The sequence below is a fragment of the Ranitomeya variabilis genome, chromosome 5 (assembly GCF_051348905.1).
Source record: "Ranitomeya variabilis isolate aRanVar5 chromosome 5, aRanVar5.hap1, whole genome shotgun sequence".
Taxonomy (NCBI): domain Eukaryota; kingdom Metazoa; phylum Chordata; class Amphibia; order Anura; family Dendrobatidae; genus Ranitomeya; species Ranitomeya variabilis.
The window spans coordinates 86,048,994-86,066,620 of record NC_135236.1 but is presented as its reverse complement, the minus strand read 5'-3'; the positions used below and the strand labels follow the sequence as shown (position 1 = coordinate 86,066,620).

Here is a 17,627-nt window from a genome sequence, read left to right as displayed (position 1 = left end):
TGCCCCAGGCAGGCACGCACAGCGCAGGCGCCGGATTTAAGAAGAAACAGCGCGAAGGGGGCGGCGACCACATCCCCAGAAGAGAAGAGTGACGGTCGTTGGGAGATTCACAGAGGAGGCTTCGGACCGCCTCCAGGTCTAAAGACAGGTATTTAGGGCAAATTTTAAAAAGCTTTATTGAGGGAATAACTGAATCAAAAACTAAAAGAGCCACCTTGTTAGACTGCAGCATTACTGCTGCACAAGGTGGCTCTTTTAGTTTATAACGGCTGGAGGGGGTGACAGTGGCCCTTTAAGCCTTCATTTTTCCAATCTAAATAACCCCAAGTGTAATAACCTGTCTCGGTATTGCAGACCCCCCAGTCCTCTAATAACTGAACTTGGTAGCGTCGTGGGTGCTGAACTTGGTAGCGGGGTGGATGCTGCTGGCTGCAGGGGTGCTAAACTTGGGAGTGTCGTAGATGCTGCTGGCCACAGGGATGATGAAGTTGGCAGTGTGGTGGATCTGTGAACTGGAGGCGGGGGTGGTGGAGGATAGTTCGGCACTCTGGGAGTTTGAAAGTAGATGTTCGGCTGCTGGTAATATCTTCCAGCCTGTGGATTGTAACTTTGTGACTGCTGCTGCTGCAGCAATGCTTGGCTGTAAGCAGCCTGGCAGGCCTGCATGACGTTGATCTGGAATTGAGGCGTAAGGTTTTCTGACACTTCCCTCTCTATTGAAGAAAAAAAAAAAAATGTCACGCTGGACTCTCAAGGCCGGCTTCCAGGCGATCAAGGTGTTTGTTGACATCCTGTATAAGTGTGTTCACACGGGTGAACCCACTATTCAGTCTATCACCAAGCACCTTAATCCCATCCTGGAAGACCGAGCTTAAGTGCATAAACTCGGGCAAGAGTTACCTCTCCCAGGCCCTCTGCCGCTGATGAGAAGACCCAACAAAAGCAGCGGCAGAGGGCTGGGAGAGGGGAAAACCGGATGGATCGGCGGCTGCCTCGTCCTCGGCCTGTTAAGCCTGACAGTTTGCTACATCGCTGGTGGATGATTGGGATTGTGCTTGTTCATTGGCTGCTCGATGAGGGTCCGCTCCAACAGAGGACAATCCAGGTTGTGTGGTGTGGAAAAAAAAAAAAAAAGAAAAACATTAGTAAAACACCAAAAAAAGGTTAAATAATAGTAAGACAAAACAAAAGATACTCACGTTCGGGTAGCAAGCGCAGGCATCAGAAAAGCAAGGTTCCGGTGGTGTTATTCCAAAGGAGGATAAGGATTTGGGGAAACCTGAGTCATATCGTCCAATCTCTTTGCTAACTATGGATGTCAAGCTACTGGCCAAGGTGTTAGCGTCCCGTCTGTCTAGTGTCATTACTAATCTGGTGCACCCGGATCAGTCTGGTTTCATGCCTGATAGATCTACAACGGTTAATCTGCGGAGGCTATTTATGAATCTGCAGCTGAAGTCTGACAACTGTGGCCAGAGAGTTATTGCATCCTTGGATGCCCATAAGGCGTTTTACAGTGTGGAGTGGGGATATCTCTGGCAGGTGTTGAAGTGTATGGGTATTGGACCGCAGTTTGTGTCTTGGATTCGACTGCTGTATTTGTTGCCGGTGGCTAGAATCAGAGTAAACGGGGAGCTATCTCAGCCTATAAAGCTGGCTAGAGGCACAAGACAGGGATGCCCGCTCTCGCCTCTTTTGTTTGCTCTGGCTATGGAGCCCCTGGCCGCCAAGATTCGACAGTCTGATGAGGTCCCTGGGTTTAGGTATGGGAGGGTTGAGGAAAAGATAGAGTTATATGCGGACGATGTTTTGCTGTTTCTGTCTGACCCGGATGATTCCTTGTGGGGGGCCACTGGGATTATTGAGAGATTTGGATCCTTGTCTGGGTTGACGATAAATTGGGATAAATCGGTTCTGTTTAAGGTAGATGGCGTGGGAGAGAATGTGAGTGAACCTTTGGGGGAGGGACGGCTTAAGGTGGCATCTCATTTTAAGTACCGTATATACTCGAGTATAAGCCGAGATTTTCAGCCCAAATTTTTGGGCTGAAAGTGCCCCTCTCGGCTTATACTCGAGTCATGATCGGTGGTGGGGTCGGCGGGTGAGGACTGTCATATACTTACCTAGTCCCGGCGATCCTGACGCTCCCCCTGCCCGTCCCACGGTCTCCGGGTGACGCAGCTCTTCCCCTGTTCAGCGGTCACATGGGACCGCTCATTAGAGAAATGAATAGGCTGCTCCACCTCCCATAGGGGCGGAGCCGCCTATTCATTTCTCTAATCAGTGGTGCCGGTGACCGCTGACAGAGGAAGAGGCTGCGGCACCGAAGACCAGCTGTCCGGGGGAAGGAGCGGGACGCCGGGAGCAGGTAAGTATGTCATAGTCACCTGTCCTCGTTCCACCCGCCGGGTGCCGCTCTGTCTTCCCGGCGTCTCTCTCTCCGCACTGACTGTGCAGGTCAGAGGGCGCGATGACGCATATAGTGTGCGCGCCGCCCTCTGCCTGATCAGTCAGTGCGGAGAGACGCCGGGACGGGACGTGAGGAGCTGCAAGCAAGACAGGTGAGTATGTGTTTTATTATTTTTATTGCAGCAGCAGCACAGCTATGGGGCAATAATGGACGGTGCAGAGCACTGTATGGCACAGCTATGGGGCAATAATGGTGCAGAGCACTATATGGCACAGCTATGGGGCAATAATGGACGGTGCAGAGCACTATATGGCACAGCTATGGGGCAATAATGAACGGTGCAGAGCACTATATGGCACAGCTATGGGGCAATAATGAACGGTGCAGAGCACTATATGGCACAGCTATGGGGCAATAATGGTGCAGAGCACTATATGGCACAGCTATGGGGCAATAATGGACGGTGCAGAGCACTATATGGCACAGCTATGGGGCAATAAAGGTGCAGAGCACTGTATGGCACAGCTATGGGGCAATAATGGTGCAGAGCACTATATGGCACAGCTATGGGGCAATAATGGACGGTGCAGAGCACTATATGGCACAGCTATGGGGCAATAATGGTGCAGAGCACTGTATGGCACAGCTATGGGGCAATAATGGTGCAGAGCACTATATGGCACAGCTATGGGGCAATAATGGTGCAGAACACTATATGGCACAGCTATGGGGCAATAATGGTGCAGAGCACTGTATGGCACAGCTATGGGGCAATAATGGTGCAGAGCACTATATGGCACAGCTATGGGGCAATAATGGACGGTGCAGAGCACTATATGGCACAGCTATGGGGCAATAATGGTGCAGAGCACTGTATGGCACAGCTATGGGGCAATAATGGTGCAGAGCACTATATGGCACAGCTATGGGGCAATAATGGTGCAGAGCACTATATGGCACAGCTATGGGGCAATTATGAACGGTGCAGAGCACTATATGGCACAGCTATGGGGCAATAATGAACGGTGCAGAGCACTATATGGCACAGCTATGGGGCAATAATGGTGCAGAGCACTATATGGCACAGCTATGGGACAATAATGGTGCAGAACACTATATGGCACAGTTATGGGGCAATTATGAACGGTGCAGAGCACTATATGGCACAGCTATGGAGCAATAATGAACGGTGCAGAGCACTATATGGCACAGCTATGGGGCAATAATGAACGGTGCAGAGCACTATATGGCACAGCTCTGGGGCAATAATGAACGGTGCAGAGCACTATATGGCACAGCTCTGGGGCAATAATGAACGGTGCAGAGCACTATATGGCACAGCTATGGGGCCATAATGAACGGTATGGAGCATCTATTTTTATTTTTGAAATTCACCGGTAGCTGCTGCACTTTCCACCCTAGGCTTATACTCGAGTCAATAAGTTTTCCCAGTTTTTTGTGGCAAAATTAGGGGGGTCGGCTTATACTCGGGTCGGCTTATACTCGAGTATATACGGTATCTTGGGATGTGGATTTCGGTACCAGTTACGGATTTTTTACATAGGAATCTAACTCCTGTCCTGGGGGTGCTTAAGGCAAAAGTGGATGCTTGGAATAAGCTGCATTTGTCGGTGGTAGGTAGGGTTAATCTTATTAAAATGGTGCTGATGCCTAAAATATTATATGTCCTACATAACGCACCAGTTTGGATCCCACGTGGGAAATTTCGTCAGATTAATTCCCTTTTTAGAAGTTTGATATGGGGGAGGCAATATCCACGTATTGGCCTGGAGACGCTTCAGCGACCCAACGAACATGGTGGTTTGGCTTTGCCCAACCCTGAAGTATATTTTCTTGCAGCCCAGAGTCAGCATTTGAAGGGCTGGGCGCATGAGGCGTCGTCCAGTGCGGTACAACACTTGATGGAGAGGGTGACAAACCGACGTCCAGTGGTACAATGTCTAGAGGATGGCTCCTTGGGGGCTTTGGGGAAATTGTATCCAACTATGCTTTTGATATGTAAATTGTGGAACAGATTGAGGCAGATTCAGGGGGTTACGGGACTAACTAGATTCTCGCCGATATGGTTTAATAACAATTTACAGGAGTTTGCAGCATTGGGGGTACTGCCAGAGTGGCAGGCTAAGGGAATTTATTATGTAGATCAGATACTTCAACAACGGGTGTTGAAGTCCTTTTCCCAATTACAGGCAGAGTTTGGACTGAGGCCCTCAGGGGAATATCAATATGCACAGATGAGACATGCGTTTGGAGCTCAAAACAAGGGAGCAGGCATTAAGATCCAAGAAGATATAGTATTGGAATATGTGTGTGGTGATGGGACTACAAGGGGGGTTATTTCCACCCTGTATAAAGACTTGCTACATACATATTTGTTAGACTTTCCTATAAAAGTGAGAGCTAAGTAAATCCGCAAAAAAAACGCAAATTTAATGAACATGCTGCGTTTTTTACCACGATGCGTTTTTAACGCGGAAAAAAATGCATCATGTGTACAAAAAGTGCAGAATTCATTAAAAATGATAGGATGCATAATATAAGCAGATTATTTGCGGATTTATAGCGTTTTTATAGGGAAATAATCTGCAACGTGTGAACACAGCCTAAGTGTGTTAAGTGGATTAAAGGTTCATTAATATTTTGATAAGAGAAGTTCCAATGGAGATGAGCTGTCCTTTGGGGGTTTTCAAAATTGGAAAATTTTATATGCAACATATTGAAAAATGGAGGAAAATGTAATGTTTATTCTTAATAAAAATCTACTTAAATCAAAAGGTTCCGGTGGTATTTGAATTTGCTGAGTATCCTTTGAGCAGCACCACTTTTAACCTGGTTCTCCTGTCTCATGTCCTTGTTGAAGAGATCCTTCATCGAGCGCCAACGCACTCTTATTCCCTTCACTGTGAAGGGGGAAAAAAAAAAAAAGGAAAAAAAATTGTAAAACAATGCACCTACATTTACAGTTTCACTGGTGCGTCACACCACATTCAATTATTTACCAAAATTATTTCTGATACGTGGCGTGACACGGTCCCGATCATGCAGCAGCGATCTGGCCACTTCTTCCGAGAGTCGTCGAATCACAGCAATGTCGGAGAGCTGACAATCACGGATGACCACAAGGTGAATTAGTTGCTCGTTTTCAATGTCCTGTTTGGCTTCTTCCCGTTGTGGAACCTATAGATCCAATAAAACAAAATAATTTTAAGTAAAAATGAAACAAAAATCAATTACAACTCTGATGAAAAGAATACTTACACCACGTATTTGCTCATGAGACACATGAGCCTGAGGTACCTGTAAAGAAATTACATGATTTAACACAGCTATAGTATTGCCAGTCAATACATACCAATCAGTATAGCAAATGTGATTACATAACCGGTGTCATGTCCACCCTGGGAAGCAGTCACCTCTTCACTTGAGGACATGGTTGAAGAGCAGGCAGCAGTCAAGTGGAACACTACAGAAAAAAAAATAAAACAAAATTTAAACTTGTTAAGAGCCAAACACAATGTAGCCCCCCCCCCAAAAAAAAGGACACCAATACTTACATTACAGGCAGTAGTCCAACAGCACAGCAGTCAGCACAGGACAGGGTCAGGTGGCAGCACCAGGACAGATGCCGGCACCAGAGACAGCAGCACCAGGAGAGATGGCAGCACCAGGAGAAACGCCAGCACCAGAGAGCGGCATCAGAGAGCAGCACCAGGACAGATGGCAGCACCAGGAGACAACTATTGAAAAAAATATAGGAGAATATGAGTCTTCCTATATTAAAAATAATATTATTTATTAGTACCAGAAACACGATAAAAAAATATAAGTAAATAAGCACAATTTCAATTAACCCCTTCATGACCCAGCCTATTTTGGCCTTAATGACCTTGCCGTTTTTTGCAATTCTGACCAGTGTCCCTTTATGAGGTAATAACTCAGGAACGCTTCAACGGATCCTAGCGATTCTGAGATTGTTTTTTCGTGACATATTGAGCTTCATGTTAGTGGTAAATTTAGGTCGATAATTTCTGAGTTTATTTGTGAAAAAAACGAATATTTGGCGAAAATTTTGAAAATTTCGCAATTTTCACATTTTGAATTTTTATTCTGTTAAACCAGAGAGTTATGTGACACAAAATAGTTAATAAATAACGTTTCCCACATGTCTACTTTACATCAGCACAATTTTGGAAACAAATTTTTTTTTTGCTAGGAAGTTATAAGGGTTAAAATTTGACCAGTGATTTCCCATTTTTACAACAAAATTTACAAAACCATTTTTTTTAGGGACCACCTCACATTTGAAGTCAGTTTGAGGGTTCTATATGGCTGAAAATACCCAAAAGTGACACCATTCTAAAAACTGCACCCCTCAAGGTGCTCAAAACCACATTCAAGAAGTTTATTAACCCTTCAGGTGTTTCACAGCAGCAGAAGCAACATGGAAGGAAAAAATGAACATTTAACTTTTTAGTCACAAAAATGATCTTTTAGCAACAATTTTTTTATTTTCCCAAGGGTAAAAGGAGAAACTGGACCACAAACGATGTTGTCCAATTTGTCCTGAGTACGCTGATACCTCATATGTGGGGGTAAACCACTGTTTGGGCGCACGGCAGGGCTCGGAAGGGAAGGAGCGCCATTTGACTTTTTGAATGAAAAATTGGCTCCAATCTTTAGCGGACACCATGTCGCGTTTGGAGAGCCCCCGTGTGCCTAAACATTGGAGCTCCCCCACAAGTGACCCCATTTTGGAAACTAGACCCCCCAAGGAACTTATCTAGAAGCATAGTGAGCACTTTAAACCCCCAGGTGCTTCACAAATTGATCCGTAAAAATGAAACAGTACTTTTTTTTCACAAAAAAATTATTTTAGCCTCAATTTTTTCATTTTCACATGGGCAACAGGATAAAATGGATCATAAAATTTGTTGGACAATTTCTCCTGAGTACACTGATACCTCACATGTGGGGGTAAACCACTGTTTGGGCACATGGTAAGGCTCGGAAGGGAAGGAGCGCCATTTGACTTTTTGAATGAAAAATTATCTCCATCGCTAGCAGAGACCATGTCACGTTTGGAGAGCCCCTGTGTGCCTAAACATTGGAGCTCCCCTACAAGTGACCCCATTTTGGAAACTAGACCCCCCAAGGAACTTATCTAGATGCATAGTGAGCACTTATAACCCCCAGGTGCTTCACAGAAGTTTATAACGCAGAGCCGTGAAAATAAAAAATAATTTTTCTTTCCTCAAAAATGATTTTTAGCCCAGGATTTTTTAATTTTCCAAGGGTAATAGGAGAAATTGGACCCCAAATGTTGTTGTCCAGTTTGTCCTGAGTACGATGATACCCCATATGTGGGGGTAAACCACTGTTTGGGCACACGGCAGGGCTCGGAAGGGAAGGCACGCCATTTGGCTTTTTGAATGGAAAATTAGCTCCAATCATTAGCGGACACCATGTCACGTTTGGAGAGCCCCTGTGTGCCTAAACATTGGAGCTCCCGCACAAGTGACCCCATTTTGGAAACTAGACCTCCCAAGGAACTAATCTAGATGTGTGGTGAGCACTTTGAACCCCCAAGTGCTTCGCAGAAGTTTATAACGCAGAGCCGTGAAAATAATAAATGTGTTTCCTTTCCTCAAAAATATTTTTTTAGCCCAGAATTTTTTATTTTTGCAAGGGTAACAGGAGAAATTGGACCCCAAAAGTTGTTGTCCAGTTTCTCCTGAGTACGCTGATACCCCATATGTGGGGGTAAACCACTGTTTAGGCACATGCCGGGGCTCGGAAGGGAAGTAGTGACGTTTTGGAATGCAGACTTTGATGGAATGGTCTGCGGGCGTCACGTTGCATTTGCAGAGCCCCTGATGTGCCTAAACAGTAGAAACACCCCACAAGTGACCCCATTTTGGAAACTAGACCCCCCAAGGAACTTATCTAGATGTGTGATGAGCACGTTGAACCCCCAAGTGCTTCACAGAAGTTTACAACGCAGAGCCGTGAAAATAAAAAATCATTTTTCTTTCCTCAAAAAAGATGTTTTAGCAAGCAATTTTTTATTTTCACAAGGGTAACAGGAGAAATTGGGCCCCAATGTTTGTTGCCCAGTTTGTTGTGAGTACAGTGATACCCCATATGTGGGGGTAAACCACTGTTTGGGTGCACGTCAGGGCTCGGAAGGGAAGTAGTGACATTTGAAATGCAGACTTTGATGGAATGGTCTGCGGGCGTCACGTTGCATTTGCAGAGCCCCTGATGTGCCTAAACAGTAGAAACACCCCACAAGTGACCCCATTTTGGAAACTAGACCCCCCAAGGAACTTATCTAGATGTGTGATGAGCACGTTCAACCCCCAAGTGCTTCACAGAAGTTTACAACGCAGAGCCGTGAAAATAAAAAATCATTCTTTTTTCCTCAAAAATTATGTCTTAGCAAGTAATTTTTTATTTTTGCAAGGGTAACAGGAGAAATTGGACCCTAACAGTTGTTGCCCAGTTTGTCCTGAGTACGCTGGTACCCCAAATGTGGGGGTAAACCACTGTTTGGGCACACGTCGGGGCTTGGAAGGGAGGGAGCACCATTTGACTTTTTGAATGCAAGATTGGCTGGAATCAATGGTGGCGCCATGTTGCGTTTGGAGACCCCTGATGTGCCTAAACAGTGGAAACCCCTCATTTCTAACTTCAACACTAACCCCAACACACCCCTAATCCTAATCCCAACTGTAGCCATAACCCTAATCCCAACCCTAACCCCAACACACCCCTAACCACAACCCTAACCCCAACACACCCGTAACCCTAATTCCAACCCTAATCCTAACCCTAATCCCAACCCTAACCCTAATCCCAACCCTAACCACAACTGTAACCCCAACACACCCCTAACCCTATCCGTAACCCTAACCACAAGCCTAATCTTAACCCTATTTCCAACCCTAGCCCTAATTCCAACCCTAACCCTAAGGGTATGTGCCCACGTAGCGGATTCGTGTGAGATTTTTCCGCACGACTTTTGAAAAATCTGCAAGTAAAAGGCACTGCGTTTTACCTGCGGATTTACAGCAGATTTCCAGTGTTTTTTTGTGCGGATTTCACCTGCGGATTCCTATTGAGGAACAGGTGTAAAACGCTGCGGAATCCGCACAAAGAATTGACATGCTGTGGAAAATACAACGCAGCGTTTCTGCACGGAATTTTTCGCACCATGGGCACAGCGGATTTGGTTTTCCAAAGGTGTACACGGTACTGTAAACCTGATGGAAAACTGCTACAAATTCGCAGCGGCCAATCCGCTGCGGATCCGCGGCCAATCCGCTGCGGATCCGCGGCCAATCCGCTGCGGATCCGCAGCCAAATCCGCACATGCCATAACCCTAACCCTACCCCTACCCGTAACCCTAACCCTAGTTCTAACCCTAACCCTAGTGGAAAAAAATATATATATATTTTCTTTATTTTTTTATTATCCCTATCTATGGGGGTGATAAAGGGGGGGGTTTATTTATTATTTTTTTTATTTTGATCGCTGTGGTAGAACCTACCACAGCGATCAAAATGTACTTGAATGGAATCTGCCGGCGGGCGTACTGAGCATGCGCCCGCCATTTTGGAAGATGGCGGCGCCCAGCGAGGAGACGGCCGGACACCGGGAGGATCGGTAAGTATGAAGGGGTGGTGGGGGGTGGATTGGAGCACAGGGGGGTGATCGGACCACAGGGGGGAGCGGACAGCAGGACGGGGGAGCGGGCAGGAGCACGGGGCAGCGCAGCACAGGACGGAGGGGACCGGACCCCATAACGGAGGACTGGGGGGGCGATCGGTGGGGTGGGGGGGGGCTCACATCAGTATTTCCAGCCATGGCCGATGATATTGCAGCATCGGCCATGGCTGGATTGTAATATTTCACCTGTTTTTTAGGTGAAATATTACAAATCGCTCTGATTGGCAGTTTCACTTTCAACAGCCAATCAGAGCGATCGTAGCCACAGGGGGGGTGTAGCCACCCCCCCTGGGCTGAAGCACCACTCCCCCTGTCTCTGCAGATCGGGTGAGATTGGAGTTAACCCTTTCACCCGATCTGCAGGAGCGCGATCATTCCATGACGCATACGCTGCGTCATAGGTCGCATTGGCACCGACTTTCATGACGCAGCGTATGCGTCAAAGGTCGTGAAGGGGTTAAATATTACATTCATATGGATATGAATTTGATCCTAAAGGTGACAATATTATGTTGCCGCCAACCTGGAAACATATGATGCAGCACTGAAGATGATGTCCAAATGGACAGTATATATAGCCATTAAATTTAACCATAAGGAAATCGTAAGCACATACCCCACATATAGTGGGACAAAGGTAACAGCGTAATTCAATTCAGGTCATATGGCTAATCTAGACTGAAAAGACATCACATGTCTCACAATACAGCGCTGTTCAGAGAAATGTAAAAAAAATAGAATAAATATAGAGTTAATTACCCATAATAGTATCTCCGATTCAGTTCAGTCCAGGGGGCGACCACTGACCCCGACGCGCATTTTGCGAGCGTGACTGTCGCTTCCTCAAGGGGGGGATATATATCAGGAGACAACTAGTCTTGTGCTTCTGTCCAGAGTCTTGTGCTTCCGTGCAGTCTTGTGTTTCCGTCCAGAGTCTTGAGAGTAATGGACTACCTGTCTCCACACCCCCTTTTATACATCAGTGATTTTGCAGGTGGTAACAGTTTCCTGGACATGATTAGTGTGAAGTATGCATTGCGTTTCGAACGCATGCGTACGCATGTCCTTCCATACCAATGCGTTCCCATAGACAGTAATGGGGGTTTTTTTTACGCAATCATCTGCAATCATCCATATTCGGATGATTGCGCAATATTTGTCGCCTCCAAAAATGCAACATGTTGCGTTCGCCGCGCCCTGCTGCACACCGCCAAACTACGCATGCGTACTCAAAAGCATGCAAACGCATGTCCTTGTGTACACCATGTTAAAAATATGTACGCATGCGGATCTATGCGGATGAAAAGCTGCGCGCACAGACGCAAATGTGAAACCAGCCTAAGACAGCATCATACTGTGGAGAGGGGAGCTGAACAGGGGGGAGACTTGGGACATTATTAAATGTTATGTGGGCACTTACTGTTATAGGGGCACTCTGGTTATTGAGAGTGTCAGAGGGGCACACAGGGAACATTATTACTTTCTACGTGAGAAGAGGGCATTACTATAGTCTAAAGGTTTGTTTTACCATCAAGAGCAGGGGTGGGCAATCAATTTCCCCAGGGAAGGGGAGGGGGGGGGGGGGGCACATGAGGGACTGACCATTATGGAGGGCTGAACCAAAGGGCTGAAATTAATCCTGTTCAATATTAATACTGATATATTATATTATTGACAATTTTATTAATATTCATTGTATAACAATATTGAGCAGAATTAAGAATGCTGACATCCCCTTATATATCGTATGAGCCCCCCCCCCCCCCCCCAACAGCCTCCCCCATATGCGACATGAGCCTCGCACAGCCTCCCCCATATGCGGCATGAGCCCCGCACTGCCTCCCAATATACACTGCATGTCGCCCCCATAGTCTCCCCATGTGAAGCATGTCGCCTCAATATGCAGCACCATGTGCCGCATGTCGCCCCCTGTGCGCAGCACCATGTCACCCCCTGTGCGCAGCACCATGTCGCCCCCTGTGCGCAGCATCATGTCGCCCTCTGTGCGCAGCACCATGTCGCCCCCTGTGCGCAGCACCATGTCGCCCCATGTGCGCAGCACCATGTCGCCCCATGTGCGCAGCACCATGTCGCCCCATGTGCGCAGCACCATGTCGCCCCATGTGCGCAGCACCATGTCGCCCCATGTGCGCAGCACCATGTCGCCCCATGTGCGCAGCACCATGTCGCCCCATGTGCGCAGCACCATGTCGCCCCATGTGCGCAGCACCATGTCGCCCCATGTGCGCAACACCATGACGCCCCATGTGCGCAGCACCATGACGCCACATGTGCCCAGCACCATGTCACACCCCCATAGCCTCCCCTTGCCCACCCAAACAACCCATACACGAGAAAGAAAAAAAAAACACCATATACTCACCTCGGTCCCATTTCCTGGCGCTCTGCTTCTCTGGAAATGTGAGAAGTGAAATGCGTCTGGTGTAATCTCTGCAGATGAGTCCTGGTTGGAGAAGTTGTCATGTCGGTCTGGGCCAGATGGAAAAGACGTCAGCTGTAAGTCACCATCTATAACTGTGCTGTAATCTATCTGTCCTGCAGGGCTGAGATCTATCACTATATGTCACCATATGGCGGTAATATCAGTGCAGGTCTTTGTATAGAGATTATTTTCAGTAACAGCGTGGTCATCTGCTGATGTTCTCCCAGGGGGGGCAGCCGGGGCATGTGCCCCGGGCGCAGCCGACAGGGGTGTGCCAGCAGGCCGCCTGATGCGGCGGTCCAAGGAGGAGGCTCCCAGTCGGCGGAATTCTGCCACCCCCACACTGAGATTCTTCCGTTCTCTGAGCCAGCTGCCAAATTGACAGCCGGCTCAGAGAAAGTGCTGCGCGTCTGTTCCCAAGGATGTACTAGCGTCTTCAGACGCTAGTACCCTTGATCTATGCCCTGACCGCCGCCGGCACTTCCGCATCAGTGAAGCGCCAGCAGCGCGATCAGGTCACATGATCACGCTGCTGACGTCACTCGCCGCCTCTTCACAGGCAGCCTTGCGGTTTGTGGTAAGTGCTTCAGCTCCAGACAGCTGGGTAATGGAGGCTGGAGCTGAAGACACCGAACTGTCAGAAGGAGAGATGCGGGCTGTGCTGTATACTACTGTGTGGGCAGTGCTGTATACTACTGTGTGGGCAATGCTGTATACTACTGTGTGGGCAGTGCTGTATACTACTGTGTGGGCAGTGCTGTATACTACTGTGTGGGCAGTGCTGTATACTACTGTGTGGGCAGTGCTGTATACTACTCGAAATCAAAACAAAGAAAAACACACCTCCGCACCGCTGCAATTAGTTAGACTCTGATCTCTTCAACCCTTTATACTGTTGCCGCAATGATATTACCCCATCTACTATTAGGGTGCTGCATCCAAAAACAGTCCATAACAATCCACAGAAAAAGTAAAAAGAGTGGAGCACACTTACCCAAGTAGAATAATCACAATTTTATTCCGACATATAACAGAACAGCAGGACCCATTGAAGTGCTGTGTGCACAAAACGGCCGTCGTCCGTTTGTCTTCACATCTCTCCCTGCTGTTATGTTATATGTCCGAATAAAATTATGATTATTCTACTTGGGAAAGTGTGCTCCACTCTTTTTACTTTTCCTATGGAGTGCTGTATACTACTGTGTGGGCAGTTCTGTATACTGCCGTGTGGGCTGTGCTGTATACTACTATGTGGGCAGTGCTGTATACTACTGTGTTCCTCAGATTTCTCCATCACATGCAACTGCACTCGGGAAGTGAGGGGATGGGGGCAGAAATCTGAGGACATTATGGGGGCAGAAATCTGAGGACATTAAGGAGGCAGAAATCTGAGGGGGGTGCGCCAAACTGATCCTTTGCTCCGGGTGCAAGAAGAGCTAGATACACCTCTGTGTTCTCCTACATCCACTACTAGGCCAGAGTCACATTAATGTATAACACGGCCGAGGGCTATGGGATAAAACCACAAAGAACTTGGCCCCATGTAACTCTATGGAGCAGCGAGGATCTGGGATTGGTAGCGAGACTCGCCTCACTCGCCCCCATACAAGTCTACGGTGTGACCTGAGTGATGGGGCGCCACCATAGTGTAATCAGGGTTACCTGGTTATGGGGCCACTCAGAAGGTTCTCCCTGATCCAAACCCACTAGATGCCCCCAGTAGTGGGGACTCTCCACATCCCTCCACCAGCAGAGCCACACTCCACATAGAGAATAATGAAGCTCCAGCACCGACCTCCACCCGCAGAGCCGCACTCCACATAGAGAATAATGGAGCCTCCAGCACCGACCTCCACCCGCAGAGCCGCACTCCACATAGAGAATAATGGAGCCTCCAGCACCGACCTCCACCCGCAGAGCCACATCCCACATAGAGAATAATGGAGCCTCCAGCACCGACCTCCACCCGCAGAGCCGCACTCCACATAGAGAATAATGGAGCCTCCAGCACCGACCTCCACCCGCAGAGCCACATCCCACATAGAGAATAATGGAGCCTCCAGCACCGACCTCCACCCGCAGAGCCGCACTCCACATAGAGAATAATGGAGCCTCCAGCACCGACCTCCACCCGCAGAGCCACATCCCACATAGAGAATAATGGAGCCTCCAGCACCAACCTCCACCCGCAGAGCCGCACTCCACATAGAGAATAATGGAGCCTCCAGCACCGACCTCCACCCGCAGAGCCACATCCCACATAGAGAATAATGGAGCCTCCAGCACCGACCTCCACCCGCAGAGCCACATTCCACATAGAGGCATGGGGTATGTAGAGGGGCATCCAGGGTGCTGTAGTGAGGGGGGCATGGGGTGTGTAGAGGGGGCATGGGGCATCCAGAGTGATGTGTGGATGGTGTGAGGGGGCATGGGGTATGTAGAGGGGCATCCAGGGGGCTGGTGTGAGGGGGCATGGGGTATGTAGAGGGACATTCAGGGGTCTGGTGTGATGGGTCATGTAGAGGGGCATCCAGGGGGCTGGTGTGAGGGGGCATGGGGTATGTAGAGGGGCATCCAGGGGGCCTTGTGGCTGTTGTGGATGGCATTAGGTATGTAGAGGGACATTCAGGGGTCTGCTGTGATGGGTCATGTAGAGGGGCATCAAGGGGGTTGGTGTGAGGGGGCATGGGGTATGTAGATGGGCATTCAGGGGGCTGTGTTGCATAGTGTGAGGGGGCATGGGGTGTGTAGGTGGGGGGGGGCATGGGGCATCCAAGGGGCCTTGTGGCTGTTGTGAGGGGGCATGGGGTATGTAGAGGGGCAGCCGGGGGGGGCTGTGCTGCATAGTGTGAGGGGCTGGTGTGAGGGGGTATGTAGGGGGGCATGGGGCATCCAGGGGGCTGTGTTGCATAGTGTAAGGGGGCATGGGGTATGTAGGTGAGGGGTCATGGGGCATCCAGGGGGCCTTGTGAATGTTGTGAGGGGGCATGATACATCCAGGGGGCTGTGTTGCATGGTGGTGAGGGGGGGCATCCAGTGGGCTGTGTTGCATAGTGTGAGGGGGCATGGGGTATGTAGGTGATTGGGCATCCAGGGGGCCTTGTGGCTGTTGTGAGGGGGCATGGGGCATCTAGGGTGTTGTTTGGATGGTGTGAGGGGGCATGGGGTATGTAGAGGGGCATCCAGGGGGCATAGGGTATGTAGAGGGGCATCCAGGGGGCTGGTGTGAGGGGGTATGTAGAGGGGCATCCAGGGGGCTGGTGTGAGGGGGCATGTAGAGAGGCATCCAAGGAGCTGGTGTTAGGGGGCATGGGGTATGTAGATGGGCATCCAGGGGGCTGTGTTGCATAGTGTGAAAGGGGCATGGGGTATGTAGAGGGGCATCCAGGGGGCTGGTGTGAGGGGGCATGCATCACTGGTCCACCACCACAACCCCCCTCAGTAAATTTATAATTTTTTTTTAAGGTTCAGATTATAAGGGTATGTGCACACGTTGCGGATTCTGCTGCAGATTTTTCCGCATCGGTTTTGAAAAATCCACAGTGCAAAACCACTGCGGATTTTATAGCGGTTTCTTCTGCGGATTCCACTGCGGTTTTACATCTGCAGTTTCCTATTGGTGCAGGTGTAAAACCGCTGCGGAATCCGCACAAAGAATTGACATGCTGCGGAAAATAAACCGCTGCGTTTACGCACGTTTTTTTCCGCAGCATGTGCACAGCGGTTTTTATTTCCCATAGGTTTACATGGTACTGTAAACTTAGGGAAAACTGCTGCGGATCCGCAGTGTCAAAACCTCTGCGGATCCGCAGCAAAATCCGCAACGTGTGAACATGGCCTAAGTTGCACCCTGTTTTCGCACCAATTTGGGGGGGGGGGGGGGGGAGTGTGCGTTAGGGTATGTGCACACGTTGCAGATCTGCCTGTGGAATTTTCTGTGCAGATTCTGCATCTCTTGGCAGAAAAATCCGTGCAGATTTGATGCTGATTTTCATGCGGCTTTGTGTGCGTTTTTGTAAGCTAAATAAAGATCTATTATTTAACAAAAAAAAAAAACGAATTGCGATGTCATTTCTTGTTCAACCTTTTCCTTTATACTCCATTGAAGAATAATGTTTACACACACATAGATAAATCTATAGATATAGATAATACCAAGCCCGATGTTTAGTAATGAACATAATAAAATGGTACATAGAGAGCTAATCCGACCTGTGCCAATCCGACCCGTGACACCTATGTGGCGTCATGGCAGGATCGCGTTCCTGCAGATCGGGTGAAAGGGTTAACTGAAAATTGGTGAAATATTACAATCCAGCCATGGCCGATGCTGCAATATCATCGGCCACGGTTGGAGACCCCGACCTGCCCCCTCCACCGACTGACAGCGGCGATCCGCCACCATCAGTCTTTTCTGCCCCCCCCCTTGCTGTCCGATCCCACCCCCCCCATACTTACCAAGTCCCGGTGTCCCTCCGGATGTCCGTCCGTCTTCTCCATGGGCGCCGCCATCTTCCAAAATGGCGGGCACATGTACAGTGCGCCCGCCGAATCGGACGGCAGATTCATTCCAGGTACATTTTGATCACTGTGATACAACCTATCACAGTGATCAAAATAAAAAAAAAATAGTAAATAAACCCCCCCCCCACCTTATCACCCCCATAGGTAGGCAAAATATATTTTTATTTTTCCTCCAGGGTTAGGCTACGTTCACATTTGCGTTGTGCGCCGCAGCGTCGGCGACGCAACGCACAACGCAAATGTGAACGCATGCACAACGCTACGTTTTGCGCCGCATGCGTCCTTTTTTTCATTGATTTTGGACGCAGCAAAAATGCAACTTGCTGCGTCCTCTGCGCCCGGACGCGTGCGCCGCAGTGACGCATGCGGCGCAAAACGCAAGTGCGACGCATGTCCATGCGCCCCCATGTTAAATATAGGGGTGCATGATGCATGCGGCGACGCTGCGGCGCCCGACGCTGCGGCGATGACCGCAAATGTGAACGTAGACTTAGGGTATG

The 17,627-nt window shown here is 48.8% G+C and overlaps 1 protein-coding gene across 2 annotated transcripts in view; it reads right to left on the bottom strand.

The window, feature by feature from the left end:
* Positions 1-17,627, bottom strand: part of LOC143775012 (uncharacterized) — a 50,867-nt gene that overhangs the window by 15,792 nt on the left and 17,448 nt on the right. The window contains exon 1 of one of the 2 annotated variants that reach the window (XM_077262828.1): positions 14,399-14,627. The exons of the other annotated variant lie outside the window; for it this stretch is intronic. Within the exon in view, the coding sequence (XP_077118943.1) occupies positions 14,399-14,590 (192 nt within the window). The 5' untranslated portion in view covers positions 14,591-14,627. Of the gene's footprint in view, positions 1-14,398; positions 14,628-17,627 lie in introns of those variants that run through there. 2 annotated transcript variants of the gene reach the window in all.